At 36.9% G+C, this 26,663-nt stretch overlaps 1 protein-coding gene across 4 annotated transcripts in view; it reads right to left on the reverse strand.

The window, feature by feature from the left end:
• Window positions 1–26,663, reverse strand: part of LOC122673501 (bifunctional heparan sulfate N-deacetylase/N-sulfotransferase 3) — a 180,147-nt gene that overhangs the window by 15,025 nt on the left and 138,459 nt on the right. For all 4 annotated transcript variants that reach the window (XM_043871348.1, XM_043871349.1, XM_043871350.1 and 1 more), the window contains exons 7-12: window positions 25,196–25,378; window positions 22,905–23,001; window positions 19,041–19,164; window positions 14,906–15,080; window positions 11,126–11,296; window positions 9,630–9,739 (exon numbers count right to left, since the gene is read on the reverse strand). In XM_043871348.1, coding sequence (XP_043727283.1) covers window positions 9,630–9,739; window positions 11,126–11,296; window positions 14,906–15,080; window positions 19,041–19,164; window positions 22,905–23,001; window positions 25,196–25,378 — 860 coding nt within the window. The remainder of the gene's footprint in view (window positions 1–9,629; window positions 9,740–11,125; window positions 11,297–14,905; window positions 15,081–19,040; window positions 19,165–22,904; window positions 23,002–25,195; window positions 25,379–26,663) is intronic.

The raw sequence follows: 26,663 nt of genomic DNA on the forward strand, positions 1-26,663 counted from the left end.
TGGAAAAGGTCAGTTTTCATTTAATCCCAAAGAAAGGCAATGCCAAAGAATGTTCAAACTACTACACAATTGCACTCATCTCACACACTAGCAAAGTAATGCTCAAAATTCTCCAAGCCAGGCTTCAACAGTACATGAACCGTGAATGTCCAGATGTTCAAGCTGGATTTAGAAAAAGCAGAGGAACCAGAGATCAAATTGCCAACATCCATTGGATCATAGAAAAAGCAAGAGAGTTCCAGAAAAACATTTACTTCTGCTTCATTGACTATGCCAAAGCCTTTGACTGTGTGGATCACAACAAACTGGAAAATTCTGAAAGAGATGGGAATACCAGACCACCTTACCTGCCTCCTAAGAAATCTGTATGCAGGTCAAGAAGCAAGTTAGAACTGGACATGGAATAACAGACTGGTTCCAAATAGGAAAAGGAGTATGCCAAGGCTGTATATTGTCACCCTACTGATTTAACTTATATGCAGAGTACATCATGAGAAACGCTGGGCTGGAAGAAGCACAAGCTGGAATCAAGATTGCTGGTAGAAATAACAATAACCTCAGATATGCAGGTGACACTACCCTTATGGCAGAAAGCGAAGAAGAACTAAAGGGCCTCTTGATGAAAGTGAAAGAGGAGCATGAAAAAGTTGGCTTAAAACTCAACATTCTGAAAACTAAGATTATGGCATCCGGTCCCATCACTTCATGGCAAATAGATGGGGAAACGGTGGAAACAGTGAGAGACTTTATTTTGGGGCTCCCAAATCACTGCAGATGGTGACTGCAGTCATGAAATTAAAAGATGCTTGCTCCTTGGACGAAAAGCTATGACCAATGTAGACAGCATATTAAAAAGCAGAGATATTACACTGCTAACAAAGGTCCATCCAGTTAAAGCTATGGTTTTTCCAGTAGTAATGTATGGATGTGAGAGTTGGACTATAAAGCTGAACTTTGAAGAATTGATTGTTTTGAACTGTGGTGTTGGAGAAGACTCTTGAGAGTCCCTTAGAGTGCAAGGAGATCCAACCAGTCCATCCTGGGGGAAAGTCAATCTTGAATATTCATTGAAAGGACTGATGCTGAAGCTGAAGCTCCAATACTTTGGCCACCTGATGTGAAGAACTAACTATTGGAAAAGACCCTGATGCTGGGAAAGATTGAAGGCAGGAGGAGAAGGGGATGACAGAGGATGAGATGGTTGGATGGCATCACCGACTAGATGGGACATGAGTTTGAGCAAGCTCCGGGAGTTGGTGATGGACAGGGAAGCCTGGAGTGCTGCAGTCCATGGAGTCTCAAGGAGTCGGAAGCAACTGAGCAACTGAACTGAACTGATAGTTGATTTACAGCGTTGTGTTAATTTCTGCTATACAGCAAAGTGACTCAGTTCTACATATATATATACATTCTTTTTTATATTCTTTTCTATTATGGTTTATCCTGGGACATTGACTATAGTTCCTGGTGCTATATCGTAGGACCTTGTTGTCCACCCATTCTATATATAATAGTTTGCATCTATTAACCCCAAACTCCCAGTGCATCCTCCACCCACCCACTCACCCCATTGTTGTTATTCAGTCACTGAGTCATGTCTGACTCTTTGCAACCTCATGAACTGCAGCATACCTGGCTTCCCTCTCCTTCACTATCTCCTGGAGTTGTTCAGCCTCGTGTCCATTGAGTCAGTGATGACATCCAACCATCTCATCCTCTGTCACCCCTTTTTCCCTTGCCCTCAATCTTTCCCGGCATCAGGATCTTTTCCAATGAGCTGGCTCTTCACATCAGTTGGCCAAAGTATTGGTACTTCATCCACAGTCCTTGAATGAATATTCAGTGTTGATTTTCTACTCTCAAGAGTCTTTCCAGCACCACAGTTTGAAAACATCAGTTCCTCAGTGCTCAGCCTTCTTTATGGTCCAACTCTCATATCCATACATGACTACTGGAAAAGCCATAGCTTTGATTATAGGGACCTATGCCAGCAAAGTGCTGTCTCTGCTTTTAAAAAAAACAGTCTAGGTTTGTCATAGCTATTCTTTCAAGAAGCAAGTGTCTTTTATTTTGTGGCTGCAGTCACCATCTGCATAGATTTTGGAGCCCAAGAAAATGAAATCTGACACGATTTCCACATTTTCCTCATGTATTTGCCATGAAGTGATAGGATTGGATGCCATAATTTTGCTTTATGAATGTTGAGTTTTAAGCCAGCTTTTTCACTCTCCTTTTTCACCTTCATCAAGAGGCTCTTTAATTCCTCTTCACTTTCTCCCATTAGAGTGGTATCATCTGCATATCTAAGGTTGTTGATATTTCTCCTGGCAATCTTGATTCCAGCTTGTGATTCATCCAGCTTGGCATTTCCAATGATGTACTCTGCATTTAAGTTAAATAAGGAGGGTTCAATATATAGCCTTGATGTACTCTTTTCCCAATTTGGAACCAGTCTGTTTTTCCATGTCCAGTTCTAACTGTTACTTCTTGTCCTACATACAGGTTTCTCAGGAGGCAGGTAATGAGGTCTGGTATTCCCATCTCATTAAGAATACTCCACAGTTTGTTGTGATCTACATAGTCAAAGGATTTAGCATAGTCAATGAAGCAGAAGTAGATTTTTTTTTGGAATTCCCTTGCTTTTTCTGTAATCCAGTGTATATTGGCAGTTTGATCTCTTGTTCCTCTACCTTGTCTAAATCTAGCATGTACACCTGTAAGTTCTTGGTTCACCTATTGCTGAAGCCTAGCTTGAAGGATTTTGAACATAATCCTGCTGGCATGTGAAATGAGTGCCATTGTGCGATAATTTGAACGTTCTTCAGCATTGCCTGTCTTTGGGATTGGAATGAAAAACTGACCTTTTCCAGTCCTGTGGCCACTTCTGAGTCTTCCAAATTTGCTGGCATATTGAGTGCAGCACTTTCACAGCATCATCTTTTAGGATTTGAAATAGCTCAGCTGGAATTCCGTCACCTCTATCTGCTTTGTTCATAGTGATGCTTCCTAAAGCCCACTTGACTTCACACTCCAGGATGTCTAGGACAATTGTCTAGGACAATTGCCTCCTTAGCAATTACAAGTCAGTTCTCTATGTCTGAGTCTGTGTCTGCTTCATAGAGAGGTTCATTTGTGTCATATTTTAGATTCTACATATAAGTGATATCATATGGTGTTTTCCTCTCTCAGACTTACTTCACTTAGTATGATAACCTCTAGTGGCATCCATGTTGCTGTAAATGGCATTACGTCATTCTTTTTCATGGCTGAGTATTATTCCATTATATACACACTGCATCTTCCTTATCGACTCATCTGTGGATGGACACTTAGGCTGTTTCCATGTCTTGGCTGTTGTGAATAGTGCTGCTGTGAATGGCTGCATATAGTCTTTCTGAATTATAGTTTTGTTCAGATATATTCCCAGGATTGGAACCCTGGATCACATGGTAATTCTATTTTCAGTTTGCTGAGGAACCTCCATACTGTTTTCCATAGTGGCTGCACCAACTTACAATCCCACCAACAATGTAGGGGGTTCTCTTTCCTCCACATCCTCTCCAGCATTTATTTGTAGACTTTTTAATGATGCCCATTCTAACTGGTCTGAGGTGGTACCTTACTATAGTCTTGATTTGCATTTCTCTAAGAATGGAGTCTTTTTATAATAATGTCTGAGACAACTTAAAAAACTCATTTTAAGGTTTCAGTTTTTTAAAGGAAGTACTTCCTCTTGTTATACTATTCATCAGTAAAACTTCACAATGTTATTTTTCTCTGGTTTTTGTGCCAGTTTGAAGAGCTTAGTAGACTGGCAGTGCAGGCTCCAGAGGAGTAAGTGTGTTTCAGTCCTGCCTCCTCAGCTTACTTTTGAGTGACTTTTGGCTTGGCTTTTCTGTGCCCCAGTTTTTGTAGCTGAAAAAAGGAGCTAATAGTACCTAGCGCATAGTATTGTTATATGTAAAGTATTTAGAACATATAAATGTATACTGATTTTGAAATGTTGTAACCACTTTTAAAACAAACTTATATGAAATTGGAGTAGATTATTTTCTTCCTTTTCACTTAGCATTTCCAACTGTTTCACAGGTCATCTAAGAACCAGCAGATTTTAGCTACTATGACTGTTTTTTGCTACCAAAATAGTTTTATTTTGGCACAATTTTACTCAAACTCATCTAAAATGGGAAAGGATTCTTCGACCAATAGATTTGGTTGTCAGAGGAAGTGATATTAGAAACAACAGAAGCAGCTTCAGTTCTTTATGACTTAGGTAACCCCATCCATGGAACAAAATATACACACAAACAATCTTCATTTAAGTCTTTGCCTTCAAATCCTTACTGTCCATTTATTGAAGTTTTCATGGTAAATTATTATTAAAAATTCATATAACCCAGTCTGGTTTCATTCATGTTAATGAACAGGTTAACTGAGAAATAGAGATGTCAGGTTCAGTAAGTGTGAAGACTTGTCACAGTCATTGATGCCTGGATATAATTGTTAGTGGATACATTCATGGGAAAATTAAAAGTTTACATTTTTTCATTTTAGTTTATAAAGTTTATTTTAGTATAATTTAACACATATATAAACTGTATGTGCTAGTTCAGTTTAGCACAACGCCACACTGAGCATTATTTTTCCTGCTTTTTCTTAAATGATTAGACAGCTTAAATTCTATATAACACATAATATACGAGCTAAAATAATGTTGGTATATCAATCCTATTTATAGTTTAGTGATTACGGTTATGATGAACAAGAATTGTAAAATGTGAATTACTTGTTTGAATGAGAAAACTCCCATTCATATTTTTTAAAGCTTATACTGCTTATTTCTGATAACAACCACACTCACTAAGAAAATTTGATTTCTAAAAACTGTTTTTTTTGGTTGCACTGCACAGCTTGTGGGATATTAGTTCCCTGACCAAAGATTGAATCCGTGCCCCCTTCATTGGAAGCATGAAGCCTTAACCACTGGACAACCAGGAAAGTCCCAAGAAGATAAGATTTTTATGTATTCAGTATATCATCTAAAATCCATGATGACAGTACTAAGTCATTTTAAGATATCGACCATCCATTACTATATGAAATTTGGAAGTCTTGAACACTTCTGTAGTGACTGTGGAATGGAATAAATAATACTCTTAATGATGGAGATTTATTGCCATTTTTCTTGAAAATAGTTTTGAAACTGGAACATTTTTATATTGAAGATAACCAGGAGATTGTAGATCTCTTACACTGGAGTACTCTTTCATGCCAAAATTGTATGGTAAAACTTTTGCAGAGGCCTAGTTTCATTGATTTATTGTATTGTGTGCAAAGAACTGAATTTTTGTGGTTAGTTGAGAATTCATATCTGTTTGCAGTTTAGTACAATATCAGAAGGCTTTAAATAATTTTGTAAATACCAAAGAGCAGGAAAAATATAAAGCAATTAAAGACATTCCTCTAATAATGAGTGATGTTGAGCACCTTTTCATGTGTTTGTTAGCCATCTGTATGTCTTCTTTGGAGAAATGTCTGTTTAGTTCTTTGGCCCATTTTTTGATTGGGTCATTTATTTTTCTGGAATTGAGCTTCAGGAGTTGCTTGTATATTTTTGAGATTAATCCTTTGTCTGTTTCTTCATTTGCTATTATTTTCTCCCAATCTGACGGCTGTCTTTTCACCTTACTTATAGTTTCCTTTGTAGTGCAAATGCTTTTAAGTTTCATTAGATCCCATTTGTTTAGTTTTGCTTTTATTTCCAATATTCTGGGAGGTGGGTCATAGAGGATCTTGCTGTGATTTATGTCAGAGAGTGTTTTGCCTATGTTCTCCTCTAGGAGTTTTATAGTTTCTGGTCTTACATTTAGATCTTTAATCCATTTTGAGTTTATTTTTGTGTATGGTGTTAGAAAGTGTTCTAGTTTCATTCTTTTACAAGTGGTTGACCAGTTTTCCCAGCACCACTTGTTAAAGAGGTTGTCTTTTTTCCATTGTATATCCTTGCCTCCTTTGTCAAAGATAAGGTGTCCATAGGTTCGTGGATTTATCTCTGGGCTTTCTATTCTGTTCCATTGATCTATATTTCTGTCTTTGTGCCAGTACCATACTGTCATTACACGCCAGTCAGGATGGCTGCTATCCAAAAGACTACAAGCAATAAATGCTGGAGAGGGTGTGGAGAAAAGGGAACCCTCTTACACTGTTGGTGGGAATGCAAACTAGTACAGCCGCTATGGAAAACAGTGTGGAGATTCCTTAAAAAACTGGAAATAGAACTGCCATATGACCCAGCAATCCCACTTTTGGGCATACACACTGAGGAAACCAGATCTGAAAGAGACACGTGCACCCCAATGTTCATTGCAGCACTGTTTATAATAGCCAGGACATGGAAGCAACCTAGATGCCCATCAGCAGATGAATGGATAAGGAAGCTGTGGTACATATACACCATGGAATATTACTCAGCTGTCAAAAAGAATTCATTTGAATCAGTCCTAATGAGATGGATGAAACTGGAGCCCATTATACAGAGTGAAGTAAGCCAGAAAGATAAAGAACATTACAGCATACTAACACATATATATGGAATTTAGAAAGATGGTAATGATAACCCTATATGCAAAACAGAAAAAGAGACACAGAAATACAGAACAGACTTTTGAACTCTGTGGGAGAATGTGAGGGTGGGATGTTTCAAAAGAACAGCATGTATACTATCTATGGTGAAACAGATCACCAGCCCAGGTGGGATGCATGAGACAAGTGCTCGGGCCTGGTGCACTGGGAAGACCCAGAGGAGTCGGGTGAAGAGGGAGGTGGGAGGGGGGATCGGGATGGGGAATAAGTGTAAATCTATGGCTGATTCATATCAATGTATGACAAAACCCACTGAAATGTTGTGAAGTAATTAGCCTCCAACTAATAAAAAAATTAAAAAAAAAAAAAAATTAAAAAAAAAAAATAATAAAAAAAAAAAAGACATTCCTGATAACATGCATTTTTTAACACTCAGTCATCCCCAACATGTCTAAAGCACCAGAGAAACAACTTGCCAGTACAGTTATTTTAACAAGAATAAGTAAATTTTGAGGGCAGGATTCAGAACAGCTGCAAAGGGCATGGGTGAAGGAGAATTCAGACCTAAGTCAATGACATGAAATTCCAAATATTCTACAACAGGTACACTGATGTTTTTTCCAAGGTGTGTCAGGCCAACCGATTGACAAGAGAATATGAAAAGAAGCTGAATGGCAGTACATTATCTTTATCAGCAGGGTGAGTGCTTGGGCAGCCCTACTGGACCAGAAACTGTGGTTTCAGAGACTACACACATCTTATCTTGCTACTTCACCCACTGAGCCCCCAACCAGGCTACAGACCATATAAGGGGTAATTTTAGTCAGACACATCCCAGGTGCAAAGTGACCCACAGTTCTTTGTATATAGTATTTTGCTTTGGTATTATTTCCCTTAAGTTTACACTCCCTTTACTTGGCAGTGGAGGTGAATAAAAAGCTTGCTGCTGAGCTGGATACAAAGGGGACAAATACACAGCATGCAGGTCAAGGACCATTCCGTAAGAAAGAGAGATTATGTCTTTATAAAATACTCCCATTCTTCTTTCTGAAATGCAGTGCTTTGCTATATACTCTATAAAAAAGATCCAAAGATAAGTCAACTTGAGTTAGAAACCTGTTTAGAAAATAAAAGCTTTCTTTTCTAAGAGATACTTAAAAAGACATAAAGTAGAAAGTGGGCTCGAATTTCTAACTGAAGCTAAAATCACTCCATTTTCTTTAAGGTCAAGCTGAAAGTTAAATACCTGAGGCTAGTGTCTGTGTTGGTACTTCAACTAAGCTCACCAAAGCTCTGATAGGACTCACACTATAGAAAAGATGAAGGTCAGAAGATTAACAGCACCAACAGAGTAAATGACTCTTAGAGAGGAAGCTCAAAACTCTCAAGTTCCACCTACTCCTTTGTCCTCTGAATCAAAATATCTCTCTTACATGTGTGTCTCTACATATGATTTGTGCAAGATGTTTGCAGTATTTGATGGTTGTCTGCAAACCTTTTACTGCAAGGGATGGTGAAAAGTAAAGGAATCCTGTATGTCACTTTCTAAACTGCTACAGCATGAAGAATACCATGAAAAGTGAAAATCAGTTGATCTATACAACTGAGTTTTATACTGAGAAATAGAATGGAAGAGTCCCATACTATAGTCTTAATTGGTTTCTTTAAGGCTCAGTCTGTAACCCTAAAATTATATATATATTACATATATATAAAGTACAAAATTATATGTATGATATAAAATTATATATCTATATAATATAACATTTTATATTACATATATGTGATATATATATTACAGTGAGAGCCAGGTCCACGGCTCATCCAACTCAGGCTGTCTCATTTGCTTGTTCCAGTTGCATATGAAATAGGAAGAAACACATCCCTCACACACCTGATTGCTGGGCTTCCCAGGAGGCTCAGTGGTAGAGAACCTGCCTTGCCAAGCAGGAGACGTGGGTTCAATCCCTGGGTCGGGAAGATCCCATGGAGGGAAGCACGGCAACCCACTCTAGTATTCTTGCCTGGAGAAGACAGACAGAGGAGCCTGGCGGGCTACAGTCCGTGGGGTCGTAAAGAGTTGGACACTCACAAGGAGTTGGACTAAGCGACTAAACAGCAACAGTAGCATAAATGGACAAAGTCAGATGGAGGTTTTCTTTAAAATGTTAGATCAAGTCCAGAGTCAGGATTAAAGTGAGGCAAGAGAGGCAGGTACCTTGGCCACTCACTCTCAGGTATCTGTGGGGTCCTTTTTTTTTTTCATTTATTTTTATTAGTTGGAGGCTAATTACTTTACAATATTGTAGTGGGTTTTGTCATACATTGACATGAATCAGCCATGGAGTTACATGTGTTCCCCATCCCGATCCCCCCTCCCTAGGGGTCCTTAAATCCTTGTTCCTTTTCCTGTGTCACCTGGCTCTCACCCTGATGGAATTGACTACCTAAGAAAATCAGTGGGAACCAGCAAAAGAAAACCAAACCAGAGCTGTAACAGTTGAGGCCTCTGAAGAAGAGGTGACAAGGTTAGTCAGACAGTGGGTAAAGACCAAAAAACGGAAGTTTGTGTAAGAGTGATAATAGCACCTCTCCTCTCTCTCTTATTCAGCCACCTATGGGGCTATTTCTTGCTCTGTGACATTCGTTTTTTAAAATTACACAAAAGGGAGAGGAGTTCATAAATCACCTGGTTCAAGAGGTCTTTTTATGCTTCGAAGTGTCTCAATACTGTCTCGTTAAATAGGCTTAGTGCTTCCGGCATCATTTCAGTAACGTCTTTTAAGGTTAGTTGTTGCTTTTAAGACTTAAAACTCTTTGTTCCTCTTTTCCTTCCAGAGAAAACTTCCCTAGTTAGAAATCAATAGAGGACTTTGGACAGTTCATAGCCAAACTGTTGACATGTTCTTTCTCAAGTGATTAACTCAACTGGAAAATAATCGGTATGTAAGGGGCAGCTAATTCAATAGCTGCATCACCAAACTACAACTTCTCTAAAATCAGTTCTCTGCTGAGACTTCAATAAATTAATTAGAGTATAAACTTACGTTAATGCTTCTGAGTAATTATAATGAGGAGAGACTCCTAGAAACTTCTGTACTTCATCCATCACTGTAGCAGGATCAGTTCTTAACTGTTGCCCATCAATAATTAGCAGCTAAGTGACCAAGGAAATAAAAAAAAAGACAATGCAAATTGGAAAAAGACATGTAACAGCATGATACAAAAATTCTGCACTTTGAATTTATTCCATGAAAGACATTGTACTGAGGGGATTTGCATTCATTGTTGTTAAGACTTAACCAGGCCATCCTCATTAATGACATGGAATAAAAAATAAATCACACTAATTAGATGCATTTGTGTGTTATAGTTTGAGGCATCCTGCAAACACTATGAAAACAAACAAAAAAATTTGAGGGTATCAAGAGAGCTTAAGAAAGGTGACTATAAAATCACAAATGAAAATCAAGTTTAAAAACAGATAAAGCAATGATTCCATGATTCAAGGTGGGAAGTAGATTTGTAGGAAAGAAGAAAAGTGACCGGACCAGGTACCATGAGACAGAGGACATATCATTGTCCATGATTCCAGTCAAAGGAGCAGCACTGTAAAGTTTTTAGAAATTCTTTGATAATCCATTTGGAGAAAAAGGTAAGATTCCTAGAAAACCTTAAAGTAAACAGAAGTTCCTCAACAGACTACCGAGACAAATTTGCTTGTTACTCTGGTGAGGGAAGGGGGTGGTCCCAGTAAAATAAATGACAGGGGATGGTGATGAAGGGCCATAAAGCCTGGAACGCAATTCCTGCTCACACATCTCCAATGTTTCTATTTAGTTTACACCAGCATTGTTCATTAGAAATTTCTGTGTTGATGGACACACTGTGAGGCTGTGGTATCTAACTGATGGCTATTGAACATTTGAAGTGTGGCTAATGTGACTGAGAAACAGTTTTTAATTTTATATAATTTCAATAGAAATTTAAATAGCCATATATGCTTGCATGTATGGTATCATTGTGGCCAGCATGGTTCTAGATACACAGGTATCCACTGTGTCTGATGTGGTCAGATTGCTTTATGCAATCCAGTGTAGGGGCTGATTTTGTAATCTAGGCTAACACTGAGCAAAAGAGAGAAACAAGGGCACCAAGGAAAACACAGGACTTGTGAAAAATCCAGCAAGGTGGTTCACAGGGAAATAATGGCAGTGAAAGCCAAACAGTGTTTGTCTTGTTTGGTTAAGAGGTTCTCAAGCTTTATTCTCATAATAAGAATCAGGAGTATCAAGCTTCTAAAGCTGTTAATGATCAGGAAAGGCATGCACTAGAAAATAGGGCAGGGAGAATTATCCTGAAATACTTCTCGAAAGAGAATTCGTTTTTCTACCTCTGCCTGTTATTGTCTGCCAGAGTCTCAATTACAGCTAAAGAGTGAATGCTAGTCATGTTTTAATGAGTAAAAATGTCCTCTATCCTAGAGGCAAAGTCATTGACTTAATGAGACTGTACTATGATGAAGATTCTTATCGCTCAATACCTGAAAGGGGGGGAAATAAACAAGCCATCTCTCGATGTGGCTGGCATACCACCCTGGGACCAAACATCTCTTCTGCAAGGCTCTCAGTTCGGAGGGTGCACGGGGCCCAGCTGAGATCACTTCGTAGAAACTGAATCTCAGAGCTGCGGGGTCTTCGTGTGATCGCTGATGCTATGATGAAAAGGTAGATAATTAAACTGACTTGAACCATAGGCATAAATAATTAAAAACCAATCTCTGCGACAAGTCTCAAAGCTAAAGGAAGGAGTGCCTCACTGAGGGAGAGTTATTTGTTTTGCAGTTAATAAAGGATGAAAATGCTTGGAGCATCAGGCTTTAAAATTATGACACTGATGAGAGTATATTTTTGAGAATTATTTGGTAGAGGTGGAATTCTTCTTGATATAATTTCTTAACCTATTTTTCTGAGTCATTTCCATAGTGTATATATATATTATTCTGAAAGTAAACTTTTGAAAGTCGCCTGAACACCCCCCCTTTCAGCCCGTAAGAAACCATTTATCATGTCCAGTTAATATCCATAATGTACAAAACACTCTGCCAGTTCTGCCACATAGTTTTGTTCCATCTAGTAATGCAGTTTTAGATGAGAAAAACCCTATGGGCTATTCAAATGGAGAAACTGGTGAAAACTCTGACATGTGCATTATCTGAAATCCACAGCTTTTATCATATACACTCCAGCATCTAAAAGCCAAGATTATTTTACCTAATGGTAACCTCTGCGATGAATCAGAACCACTTACTGTATAGAAAACGCAGACAGCAGCAATCCTAAAAGGAAAGCACTTCATAATGGCTCAGGCTCAGGCCCAGGGGTCTGAGGAAATCACCTTTTCCCTAAATTGACCAATAAATATTCAGGCTTAGTGGTGGGTTTGTGAATGTTTACCACGTCTAGTTGAATAGCAAATTTGCTGCAATTGAGATTCAAATTACTATACTACAAACTCTACTAGACTTTGTTAAGGCCTGCATTTTGCCACTGTGGAGTGATTTATTTGTAATATTTAGGATGTTTTGTTAGCTTTCAGCCTTGAAGCTTCCTTTTTCAGCAAATTCTCAATTTTTCAGGGGCTAAGTGGTTGCCAAGCTCCAATTTTCTGCTTTCTCTTTGAGTCAATTAAGGCGTGTTCCTTTTTTCTCCAGATACCTAGTGGTTAAGGTAAAAGGCGCAAGATCAAATCAGTCAATTTGCTGTGTATTTGGTTTAAAGGATGGTTCTAGGAGTTGGGCATGACTGATTTGTGTGGAATTGTGGATTTTGTTTTCCCAGGATGTCTCACTCCCTGTTACACAGATTATTATCAATATGCCTGTTAAGATCCCATGACCTTTTCCTAGTCTGTCCCAGCCATGAAGCCTTTCCTGACAATCTGTTCTTTCTTTAGTGAACCTGGAAAAATGGCTTTTGTTTAAAGAAAGGACTCCATGCTGAGAAACTTTGTTCTCTAATATCATAGATTGTCAGAAATTTAGATGTATGAAATCATTGAGAATGCAACATCCAGTCTCGCCTGGAGGATAAGAGCTTTTTGGGTCACTTTAATTCAGAGAAGCAGCCTTATTTCCAGCCCAGGTGCAGAGTTTCAGATAAAGGATTTTTGGATGTAACATTCCATGTTTATCTTAACTTTAGAGTTTCTAAGGAAGTAAGTCTCTTAGTCTGTTTTTCGGCCCTGGCCCTGCTTGCACCTATCAAACAGTTCATGTTAATTTTACTTACATTTCTCCCTATCATACAAATCCTCCCCCTCTTTAGGGAAATGCCTGATAGTTCTTCAAGTGTTCAGGCTCCTCCGCTGCAGCCAATTAATACACCTAACTTGTCGCTGGTGGTCTTTATCAGGTAGGCTTTATTACTCTGTAGGAGTCTATCTGTCACTTAATACTTCCTGATTTATACACTGCTTATTTAAACATATTTCTCCAATTAGACTGAAAGCAGTCTCAAGTGTAGCATCCACATTTGTTAATTTACTTTCAAATCATACTTAGAACAATACTTTGCAAGTGGTAGTCGTTAAAATTATTTAATGAAGGGATGAACAACGAACATCAGGAGAGTGGTTTTTAAATTACAGAACTGAAGAATGATAACTAAGGATGCTGTGACTTCAGTCGTGTCCGACTCTGCGCGACCCCATGGATGGCAGCCCACCAGGCTCCTCTGTCCCTGGGATTCTCCCAGGCAAGGACACTGGAGTGGGTTGCCATTGCCTTCTCCATATGTCTTTGTGACCCCATGAACTGTAGCCCACCAGGCTCCTCTGTCCCTGGGCTTCTCCAGGCAAGAATACTGCAGTGGGTTGCCATGCCCTCCTCCAGAAGGGGAAAGTCAGGGGACCTTCCTGACCCAGGGATCAAACCCATGTCTCATTATGTCTCCTGCATTTGGAGGTGGGTTCGTCACCACTAGTACCACCTGGGAAGCTCCTAACTAAGAATAATAGAGATTAAAGCCACTGACTCTATTAATTTTGTTATGTTCTTATATTTAATATTGCTGTTTTTTATTAAACTTTTTCCATTTGGTGATTAATAAAATATCACTGAGGCAGTTTTTTCCCTATTATTTTTAATATTTATTCAGGTAAAAATGTATGGCATATAAGTTTTATTATTAGAATTTGTTAAAATTCTTTCAAACTGATCATTTCTGTGCTAGGTTCTAACCAACATCATAATGGCAATGTTTATGTGAGAAGGAGGCTTAAAACAGGGGACACTGGCTGGGCTTTTAAGGATGAAGAATTCATATATTCTGTTTTGCTGCTAGGTTATTTCTTCAACACAAGCAGTTATTTAAGCTCTTTCAGAGTCAGGGTCATCAATCTATGGTCCATGGACTAAATTTTGCTTGTTGTTTGTTTCTGTAAATAAAGTTTTACTGGAACACAGTTAGGCTCATTTATTTACATATTGTCTATGGCTGCTTCTGCAATACAATGGCAGAGTTGCAATTATATGGCCTGCAAAGCCTGAAATATTTACTCTCTGGACCTTTACAGAACAAAACCTCTTACTTCTGCTTCGGTGGAATCAGGTATATTTCTTATCTGTAAAACTGAGATAATAATAGCAGCATTATATACATATTAGATGAAAAAGAATGATTTTAAATTATAACATTTTACTTTTATTTTTTTTCTTTCCATTTATTTTTATTAGTTGTAGGCTAATTACTTTACAATATTGTAGTGGTTTTTGCCATACATTGACATGAATCAGCCATGGATTTACATGTGTTCCCCATCCAGATCCCCCCCTCCCGCCTCCCTCCCCATCCCATCCCTCTGGGTCTTCCCAGTGCACCAGCCCTGAGCACTTGTCTCATGCATCCAACCTGGGCTAATGATCTGTTTCACCTTTGATAGCATACTTGTTTCAATGCTATTCTCTCAAAACATCCCACCCTCGCCTTCTCCCACAGAGTCCAAAAGTCTGTTCTGTACATTTGTGTTTCCATTTTACTTTTAAAATACAGATATATAGAAGCACACATTAATAATATTTTGTTTGCTTTAATTTCTTATTGTATTAATACATTTTATTAAATTAATCAAATGAATGCAAAATTAATAAAAACTAAAGGGAACATTTCTCTATGGAAGCAAAGAGAAATTTATCTACTTTCTTGAAGATATAAAGCTAACAAATCTTTTTTGTTAAAACCCGAAGTGGTGACTATTACTGAAAACCACCTTCCCTTCTCTAAACTCCTCCTCTACTTGCTGGGTTTGTCAGTATTTCCCTTACCTGGTACCAGGAATATGCTCGGTCTGATGGATCAATGAGAATGGTGATGATCTTGGCTTTGGGGACCAAAGAAGCCGCCCTTTTAGGAGCTTCCTCTGAGTGGAAGTAGTTGGCACTCTTCTCAAACAGAAAATCAGTGGTAACATTAGATGGGATTGGGAAGAAATCCATATACCTAAAAGGGAATATTTCTCAAAATGAAACTCTGGTTTATACTCATACCCTGGTTAGTGAAAGATGTTAAAGGTGTCCCACAAACAAAATTAATTTGTTTCCTAAAAAAATTTTTTTTTAAAGGCATTTGTCCCACAAGCCTGTTAGCAAGGAAAAAACATACAGAACACTAATAGTGTATTTTCAAAATGTTTTTCTAAATACATTTTCTTTGTAGTCTACTTAATATCAATAAAAAGGTATGAGAAATAACAAAAATGTAGATACAAAGGGATCGAGTGGCAATAATCAACCTAACTGTATAAAATGTATCTAAAAGCAGACATATTTTACTGCATGAGCCTCTGGAGCCAGACAAATATGAGTGCTCAACCAAAAAGAAAACTGGATCAAAACAAATAGTGTGTTCAGTTCAAAGGCACTTTAAACAGACTTAGACAAAACATTTTTTACTTCATCACAAGTAAAAATAATTTCATTCCCACCAGTGTGTTGCCCTTACATTCAACTATAAAGTGTCAAAGGGCAGAACAGATGTGGTGTGAAAACACTGCCTGTTTGCTTATTTTTTCACATAAAGAGCCGTTTATATTGTTTAGGATAATTATAGAAGTTGAAATAGTACATATTTCCAGATATGAAATACTATCAAATTTTCTAAGGTCGGGTTCTGTGTCCTTAAGTGGGGTGAGATTTGTCACCAGCAGTGAAGACAGGAATACCTACCTGTAGCCTGAAGCACAGAAACGTAGGACGTAATGGAATTTGTATAATGTGCCATTTGCACAAAATGTCAAATAGAAGTGAATTCAAGCATATGATGATGGGTTTTTCTGAAGCATCAAAGAACATCTTTTAAAGGCAAAGGGCCTTTTTAGAAAGAACGTGCAAATTTAACGTTTAGGGTTTCTTGCATTTTCTAATAAACGCCTCACCCTCCAGACCCACACCGTCTCTAATTCATAAGCCACAATGATTTTGAGCTACCAAGACAAGGTAGTTCAATAATGACTGAAAAAGAGAGCCATTAACGTTTATGTGGTGAGTTCTTTTTGCAGTGTGTTGTTTTCTTCCATTCACACAATAAAGCTCCTAGCAGGATTCCAGTTGTTACCATGTTACATAATTTGGCTGGCGCAACGGAGTGATGTCTTCAGACTCAGTGCAGCACGGCAATCATCTTATGTTTTTCTGGAAATTGCTTTGTTGGTCATGTGTCATGCTGGGATTCCTTTCTTTTAGGGGTAAAGACATGTAAACATTTCTGGAAAGTTTGATCTGCTATCTGTTCTGGTATACACTCTATTAATAGAAGGTGCCACATTTTAGGACACTTTTTAATTTAGATGCCCACACTTGTTCCAGTGGTGCTAAGGTCACATCAGGTGTCTTAGTGGTATCTTATTTGGTCCGAGCTTGCTTATTCTGAGAAAGGGTCCAAAAATCACAAAAGAAGGGCAGGAGGTACTGAATTCAGATAACTTTTGACTTCTGAAAACTGTCCCACCTTCCTGGTAGTCCTCCATACCTACGACACTTTAGGCCCTGAAATCGTCCTCAGGCAGTTGTGGATCTTGGACCGAAAATGTATTGATTTTGTCTGACTCCAGAGGCTCATGGAAAAAGCAGGGGCCAGTTCTTGTTTGCTTATGTGCCCACTTGAAAAGTGTTTGCTGAATACACAAGGTGGTGAAGAATTCAGCTTCGTATTTCCAGGGTGGAAACAGGTCCACATTTGGAGAATGTGAATGCAGGTTATTCAAAGAATTGGTGAGCAAAGTAGAGTAGTTTAATAATTTGGGGGTTAAACATGAATGCCTGCCTCATTTAAGCTTTGTTACTCCCATGACAGCTCAGAACTTTTTTTTTAAAATTGAAAGATGTAAATTTTGCAACACTCCACATTTATTTGTTTCTGGGTATTTCTAAGTGATTTTACTCAGAGCCAGATTAAGACGTTTAGGATTTCTAAAGGTTAGCAGGGTTGTACGACCCTCCAGGTGCTGCTCCGACCATCCACTGCCTCCTTAAGTGATAATAAAAAATAATACCAAACTGTAGGATATAAAACTTAACTGTATGCCTACACCAAACATTTTTCTTAGAAATTCTGATTGCAAATCTCGGCTATTTTTATCAAAGACGGAGTTTTCTCATTTTCATTTGCCCTACTTTGCTTGTGCCCTAAGCCTGTGTTCAGGTTGCCTGTTAGGGAAGCCCTGGTTTTGCCCAGTTCTCCAGAAAGAACAGATCCATGTCTCCAGATTAATTAACTGTGCCTGGGCTAATTCTGTAAGTGACCTTGGCACGCTGAGACACACAGACTTCAACCTCGTGGCTCTGTTGTCTTAAAGGGACCGCTGAGGTACCTCAGGGAGAGGCAAGGCCAGTCTAAGCACTGAATACGTTTGCTGTCCTTGAGAGCAAAGCTCTGGTTATTGCTAATAGATTGATATTTACAGTTGTTGTTATTTGTATTAATTGCCTTTTATAAACACATAATTTGTCAATCAAAAGTGTTTACAATTGGGGTATTTTTAGCAAGTTATCATTAAAATCTTTAATTGCTCTTTCATTTTCTACTTATTTATGCCATCTCTTTGGAGACCACTTAAGGGACTGTCCATTTCTGTTATGGTCCCTATACACATTACTGTGTTAGGCACAGCTTTTTCCTAAAAAAATTGAGTATTCTCACAGATATTCTTAAGTCCCAGGGAATCTAAGTATTGTTGCATTTCTCTATTTCCAAAGCAGTTTTTAATCAACCCCTTTAATCTTGATGTAAACAAGGACTAAATTTTTTATTCTACTACATACAAGCATATTTATTTGAGTCAGTGGGAAAACAGCAGCTGAAGTAGTTGATGGATCCTTGACTCTCACAGCTATTATCTAATACTACATAATTAATCAGTATCAACCAGTGTGCTGAGGAATTGGCAAGAAAATATATAATAATTAAAATATATATAAATCCTAGTAGGAGCTCAGCTTATACTCAATCCATTTAGCTTTCCATTTGGACTTTTCACAAGCAAACCTTGAGGGCGCTGATACATATAAAATAGAGATCATGCAACCTGACAACAGAAGTTAATATATAACAGCTGTATGCTAAATGACACGCAGAATGTTTATGTTCATGCTCTACGGTTGTTATAAGAATTTACTTTTACACTACTTTCTGCACAAATTTGTACATTAAAAGAATTTGTACATTCTTTTAATGTAAAAATTTAATGTAAAAATTTGTACATTATTCTAGATACATTTTAGGATTTGTACATTCTTTTAATGTAAAAATTTAATGTAAAAATTTGTACATTATTCTAGATACATTTTAGGATTAACACGTTTGTTTGTAACACCTATTCCTCCTGCATTATGTATTTTTTGTATAGTAGACATTTTAAGTTTTAATTTTAATTAACTCTTTTCCTCAGATGGCTGATATGGTTCTAGTTTCAAAGGCCCAAAATTAAATTTTGTATATTGTTGATATCTTTTTAAAAATAGCTTTCATTACTCATGAAATGCATATACATGTCTAACTTTATTTATTTACCTTTTGTACCAAAGTAAAATAGTATATTATGTGTGAACTGTAGCATCACTTTAATGCAAAGTACATAAGAACAAAAAACTATGAAAGTGTTTTCTTAAGAGTAGAAAAAAATGAAATTCTTGTATATTAGGTATTTCTCTTTTTATTTGTAATTACCATCAAAGATAATTAATGCAAATTAAAATTACACATGAGTCTTTTGAGGTGACAAATCCCTTCATAAGCTGAGAAAAGTTTGTTATGAGTAATTTCTGTGCTCCTTCATGTTATTTAATCAAGGCACAGAGATAATTACTATTTGTAGCTAACAGACTTAAATGTTGATTATAAGCACTAATTTAATACTGTGCACAGTACATATACTTTTAGATTTATACTAATAACCCATCTTACCAATCAATCCCCCTGTGGTAGTTATTTCTATTAAAGAACTGTACCTCCTCAAAGGTTTTTGGGCTGGGGGAGTTACTAAGGATGGAAGGATGCATAACCAGGAACAAATACAAAGCAGTGGTTCCTGAAAAGACAATAGAGGTTCAGAGATTAATTGAATGAAAACAGTTTCCTACTATTAGCATTTGAGTTGTTAATAAACTGTATTACAATGATCCAAACAGATGCATATAAGTAACCCTTGAATTAAATTGAATAGATAACCAGCATCTTAAGAAACGAATTCTAAAAAATGAGGACAGTGTCAGGTGAGAAAAGGCCTGCTGTAAGAACAGGCTTTTGGACTCAGTTCAGTCATTGACTTTGGCTTTTTGCTTTGTCTTATTAGTGGAAAATCACCTGCCTTAATCATTTGTTAGGCTTTCTCTGAGGACAAAAAGACATATTGTGCCTGAAGATATTTTGATATTAATAAAGTACCATGTAAATGAAAGACATCATTATTTAACATATTATATTATTAATACTTGGGTTCCCCTATAAAGTTCCTCCCAAGGCCTATGAAGCTTATTAATTTGAGACAGAATGAAAACGTTTAACCAGTTTGTTTAAGTTTGAATGTACTTACATACCTATACAAAGGAGTGTCAAAATTGTTTAAATTGCTAAATTTGGGAAAAAAAAATGGTGCCTTTTCTTGGAGAAATAACACAATTTGCATTTTTGGAAAGAGGGTGGCATATCATAGGTACCCATATAGATTTGTTAAAATAACTCTTGTCAACAGCAATATTGTCTAAAACAACAAGTTGGAAGAGGCAGTGTTCCTAGATTTTGTCTGAACCAAACAATGAACATTTTATCTATAATCATAGATAACTATAGGGAATGAAACACAGTAATCTATGCTATACAAGGTAAAAATGATCTTCACAAACTCGACTTAAAACAGTGGTTCTTGAACTTTAGCATGCATCAGGTTCACCTGAAGTGAAAATCAAAGTCACTCAGTCGTGTCTGCCTCTGCGACCTGGAACTCTCCAGGCCAGAATACTGGAGTGGGTAGCCTTTCCCTTCTCCCGGGGATCTTCCCAACCCAGGGATCGATCCCAGGTCTCCTGCATTGCAGGCAGATTCTTTATGAGCTGAGCCACAAGGGAAGCCCAAGAATACTGGAGTGGGTAGCCTATCCCTTCTCCAGGGGATCCCTGGATCCCGACCCAGGAATCGAACCAGGGTCTCCTGCATTGCAGGCGGATTCTTTACCAACTGAGCTATTAGGGAAGCCCCAGCTTCACCTAGAGGGCTGTTAAAACAGAGAGCTGGGCCTGATCCCAGAGTTTCTGATTCAGCACACTTCAAGAATCATTGACTTACAAGAAATATGGGACAAAATCTAAAACTTGTTGGGAAAAAAATGTTCCATTACTTGAAATACATAGTAAAGCTTTCTAGAGCATAATACCTCAGAGTCTGATAACTTCTAAGATCAAGAGTTTTATTTCTAGCACTTACCAGCTGTTTGAACTTGAACAAAAATTATATGACCTGAGTCTTAGTTTTCTTATCCGTGTAGTGGGGAAGAAAGTACTTAGCTGTCATGGCTTTATGAGGGTCAAGTGAGGTAATCTATTTAAAAATAGTTAAAAAGCTCGATATCTGAATATTGTAAGGTATTTAAAAAAATAATATTTTGTGAGCTAAAATTCACTAATGCATTTTAAAAAATTGAAAAGAATATAGTGTTTGTAAAGACAAAAAGAATAGCTATTACAATATGAAAGAAGAAAACAGGCTAATCCTTTCTGAGTTCATCTGATAAACTTCTTTTCTGAATTTTATTTTTAAGAATTGTATTGCATCATATTACTTGCTATTAATAGCATGATGAGCATTAATAAGACAAACAAAAAAAAGTGAATACAATCTAATTATCTACCTAGTCAGTAAAAGGCACACTGTAATTTATCAGTGGTCAAAAAATCAAGTTGTGGTTTCTGAATTCTGTCTTTACCTACTCATATTCTTGGGTCTGAATAAGCTGTTGTGTGTGTGTGTGTGTGTGTGTGTGTGTGTATGTTGTATTTCAACAACAATCATAGACACAAAAACAAGAATTCAAAAATTAAAAAAAAAAAGCTTCAGGTTTTCTGTTTTTGTTAGTTTCAACACTAAAAATATTTGAATATCCAGATGACTATATGTTTATGCAAAATTATTCAGAAAAATACTTTTGGCAAAGCTAAAGATTAAAAATAAAGCTAATTTTTATGGAACTGATACAAGAAGCTACGTCTGTCCACTTAAAAAAATTCTTATAAAATATCAATAGGTACAATATGGATGAATCTCAAAAGCAATATGCTAAGTGAAAGAAGTCCAACACAAAAGATACTTTATATTTCCATTTATGTGAAATTCTAGAAAAGCCAAAACTACAGTGCTAGAAGGTGGTTTTCTGTGACTAAGGATTGGGGAAGGAAAACTGACTAGAAAAAAGATGTGGAGAAACTTTTTAGGGAGACAGAAGTGTTCCAAATCTTAAATGTTGTAGTGGTTACACCACTGTGTACAATTTCCAAGATTCATAGAACTATGCATTTAAAGTTGGTGAATTTTATTGTATGTAAATTATATCCCTATAAGACTGGGAAAATTTCAATTTCTATAAAAAGGATTTAGAAATTCCCTTCCAAAGGTAAATGTCATATACAAATTGTAACATAAACATTTGGAAACCCAATTGAGCTGAAGATGACAAGTAATAATTCTGCTATCTAACCATGATATTAAAATGTCTGCATATCTAACGCAACACAAGAGGAAGTATACCCTGCAGGGCTTTCTGAAGCATACTTGATCTGCCAAGCTTCTGAGAGAAGATGCGACCGTTAATGATAAAGCTACGTGATGACAGTGGGAGTTCGCTAAAGAAACTTTAGTTTAAATGTCTTTCTAGTTGCTTCTTGACTGTAAATAAGGACAAGTGAGATAAATAAGGATAAGAGAAGTACGTGTCATATTTATTATTGTTTTCAGATTGTTATTTGTAAATGGGACTAAGAGAAAATGAGTAGGTTAACTTAACTGTGTATATTACATAGAATTCTCCCAAGTTATTTCTAGAGAAATAAGAAAAGGAAATTTATTCCCCTAAGAAGGGATGTGAAATGACTGTTTTCTGTAAAGCTAGAAACGAAGAGCCCCAAATAATTTATCATGCAGGATACAGCTTGAATGTCTGGCATTTTTAAAGCTTCCATTGGGCTTCATTTTAATACTGTTTCTTACAGAAACAAGAAGTTTGTGGGAAAAATTGCACACCAACTTAAAAAAAGGTGCCAGAGATTTCTTCTGGGTATGAATAAATATCTTTCTTAACACAAAGTAACACAAAGTTTTGTTTATGCTTATGAATTCTGCTTGTCAAGCATCCTTTATAAACTTTTGGAAAGTAGTCATTTCTGCAAGAGTTTAGAAATAAACTGTATCAGGAAGATGTCAGGAAAAGACTAAATTTCTGAAAGATTTATATGTGTCCATCTTGAAATTTGATGAAATCTTGTAAGTCACTCTTCAAACACATGATTAGTTTTGATTTTAGAAATGTTAATAACAGCAATTTTCAATTAGGATCTTTGGGAAAAAAGTAACTTCGCCACCAAATTGACTCCTGGATATTCCAACTATGTAATATCTATCTGCATCCTTTTTACTTGAAGAAACATTCAGCTCAACAAAGAGAATAAAATGTCATTCATTCATCAGTGTTTATAGGGAGTTTGAGAAGTCACTGTGGCAAGAATTCACTGTCTAGTCATCAGGATTTTTATACATGTTGATTATAACATAAAAAGTTCTCACCAGTTTTCTGGGGTCCTATTACCAAGAATTTTGGTAAGCGATCACAGGTTTTTTCTTTAGACCAAATGTCTCTGTGGCGTTTGTCATCACAAGGATTCTAAACAGGAGAAAAAAACAGAGATGTGTATTTTTTGTGGCTGCCCATTATGTGCTAGAGTTTTTCAGCTTCTGTCATTGAAAAGATATCCCCAGAAGCAAGGCTATGGTGGCTCCCTCTTTTAAATGAAAGTCGAAAAGTGGCATCCATGGAGGATTTCAAATAAGTCCTTTTCCATCCTGAAGGTGAGTGTTGACTGAGGAGGTGAGGGAGGGGAGGCATTTCCATTATGGGTAAACAGCTTCAGAGCACTGAGGGTTTAATTATTTTTTTCTGCTATTGGTAGTTCCGTGTCTTAATTGTGTGCGTGTGTGTGGTTTAAGTTTTAAAATAGTGAGCTTGTTGGGCAGAGGCTGTGCTTGCTTGCACTGCTAACCTAGAAGAGGATACACTCTCAGCACTGAAATATATAAGGTATCAGATTTTTATTCTAAGTAACTTCGATCTTTCCTGCTGTGCTTCAAAAGGAGATGGATCTGGTCATAATAATACTGTTTAAAGAGATAGCAGATTCCTTTCAGCTGCTTTCAGAGGTCAGTAAATGTATGTCTAAAACTATAACTTTACAAACTGTGATGCTAAAAAGCACTAAACTTCAGCAAAAGGGTAAAATGAGGGTGAATTACTACCTTAGGGAATCTGCTTTTGGACAATAGTACTTAAACCAAACTCACTGTGCAAACTCCATCTAAAACATCCTTAATTTTAACCGCTAGCTGCATATTACATAAACAGTTATGGTACTTTTAATACTTTTCAGGAATAGGCAAATGGGACAGCGCTCTATTTCAATTCAATTAATACTACATGTGTAGTTAAACACACCTGCTTATTTAGCATAAACAACAGATTTAAAGACTAAGGTGAGGGTATTTTTTTTTTTTTGGCTCTTGTTCTAGAAAAAAAGTGGTTTCACCTGAAATAATAATGATTTCAATTTTAAAATAAGGTGTTAAATTAGCAGGAAAGTTTCATATCTTTCCAGTGGCTGACACTTGGTGATGTTCTGTAGTGGTTAAGATAAAAAGACGGATGTTTTAAAAATCTTAACTGCCAAATAGTATGCAGTGATAATTCTACAACCACCGACTTTAACCTTCTAAAATATGTAGTTATATATCTTCTTGTGGTTATCTGTTTGTGCCTATGAGGCAATTAGCTCAAGTTCACAGATACATGAATAGAATATAAGTGCAGAGCTTACTGAAACTTCAATCTGTGAAATTTACTGAGCTCTACTTCTAAACAACAACTTCTGAAGATCGTTATTATTATACCATCAGCTCTGTCGGTAATTCTCATTTAGAACAGTGATTCAGAGTGCAGTGTCTGGAGCCAGGTGGCCCAGAATTCACTACCGTTCTGTCACACAAGAGCTGTATGCCTTTGCATAAGTGTCTCAGCCTTTCTGTGTTGCCCCCGTTTCTTTATCTGTAAGATGGGGGTAATAACTACACCTCATAGGGTAGCTGTGAAGACTGAATGGATGAACATATGTAAAGAACTCAGTCACACATATAACAGGCACTATGTAGTTACTTGCTAAGATTATTACTTTCCCCAGGTCATGGGGTGGGCAATTTAAGCTCAAAGTGTGTTTCTGTAATTCTAGGACAGGTAGAGTGTAAGCTTTGAAATCTGGGTTATGCCTGGAACCGTTTGAATATGCCATATTTACATGACATTTTCTCTTAAGAAGCTCAGTGATTTTGCCACTAAACATTTTCCCCATGTCCGGAGTAATACCTGACTAATGCTTTTGCCTATATTCTGCAGCTGTCGGTGACCCTGTGGTTCAGAGGCAGATAGCAGTTCTGAACTCTCCTCACCTACCCCTTTAATGTTGTTTAGTCACGAGAGGTATACGGATATGTTCAAGGCCGACTCCCTGCCTAACACATGCCTAAAACCATCTTCTGTTCTGTCAACTTGCTGCAATCTGCAAACTGATCCCTCACTCCTGATTGAAAATATGACATCCACTGACCCTCTCACTGAGCTTTCAGCATTCATAGTTTCTAAAGGGGCTGGGAACAGAGAATCTGGCCCACAGTGAAGTTTCTCAAATCTACTAACATTTCCAAAATGTACATTATTTTTCCCCCCGATGCCTTTACTTTTTAGAGTTGTATTAACTCATAGAACATATGTTTGTGGGATTAATTAATGATACCAATTATTGACCCAGTCTTACCTGCCAGAGAGGGTCTTTTTGATCAGGAAAGAGCTCAAAATACTTGTGAGCCAACTGCACTGGAGGCAGAGTCTGAAGTCTCAGGTTGGTCCAGCTCTGCACGAAGTTGGCCAGGTTGACGAATGTGTATAATCCCAGCCGGTCATTCCCGTAGTTAGACAAATGGGTCATGAAAATGCTGATCTGAAAAAGGCAAATGAACTTCAGCATAAACACAAGTTATTTTCACCCTAGGGGGCAGTGCAGCCATAGCAATGCTAGTTTTTCTAAAGAACTCTTTGCATAGGGTTTCAGTTCGTGAAATGTTTTGGAATTTTGGACATATCTCAGATAGTCTCGCTATATTAATGCACTACGGAGGATGTGTTATTAGTAAGACTTGGTGAGCATTTTTCCTGAGGTTTTAATGTATTTCAAAACAAAAAATGAGTCCAGCTGCCAAAGCCCCTGTTGGTGCAACTAGACTAATGCTGAATAACATGTCCTAGATGTTCACACATAACGGCTTTCTGATATGTGAACTATTCATAATTTGAGGCAGTAGGAGGGTGGGATTTTGTAATATCAGTCAACTTAATTTGGTTTGTAACATAGCACATAAAGTTAGTGGACATAAATCATCAATGAGTTGTCATTATTAGCATTAGCTGAAAATCCTCTGATATGTATTTATCAGAGGCCATAATGACAAAAGACCAGCAACTAAAGTTTTACTAAGATAACTGTCAACTATTTTCCATCCGTAATACTCTGAAAGTCTTACCCTATTTATTGAGTCTACTATTTCCAGTATCAAATACCCTGAAGAAAAAATTTTAGTTCTTCAATAGATAAATTCTTCCTATGCAAGCAGGTGTCCTAGATCAAATCCATAAATTGAAAAAAAATTATAGCAAACATGGGGAACTTTTTATAATGAAATAAATTTGAATTCTGTAGGATTAATTAAATTGGTAAGGAATGTAGAAAGGGCATTTTAATAGCTATTACTTTAAGTAATAAGCTTAAGTAAATAGTTTTTTTGGTTAGTGTTGACAAATGGAAATAATTCTGCATGAGATTTTCAATGGCAATGAGAACCACTGTGACATTTATGCTGCTATAAAAAGATCATAAAAATAATTCATGTGCTAATACTATGCTCCTAAAATATATAATGTCATATGAATGAATAGTAATAATAGTTATTTTAATCATCATAATAATGAACATAATAGCTTCATTCATTAAGAGATAGAAATATTTAAGAAAATTTATTGAGGTAAAGTGGTAGCGATGAAAATTTTGATATAGAGAATCAGAGAAATACAGTTACTTATAACTATGAATAAAAGGAAACAGTGGTATCCTATATTCTATTGAATAAATCACACAGAATTTAACATGAAAAATTTCAAGTATGATCAAGGATGTTTGTGTTTCTTTTCATGCTGTCTGATTATATTTTAAATCTTAGAACTTTTACAGA

Source organism: Cervus elaphus, chromosome 17 (assembly GCF_910594005.1).
Source record: "Cervus elaphus chromosome 17, mCerEla1.1, whole genome shotgun sequence".
NCBI classification, from domain to species: Eukaryota; Metazoa; Chordata; class Mammalia; order Artiodactyla; family Cervidae; genus Cervus; species Cervus elaphus.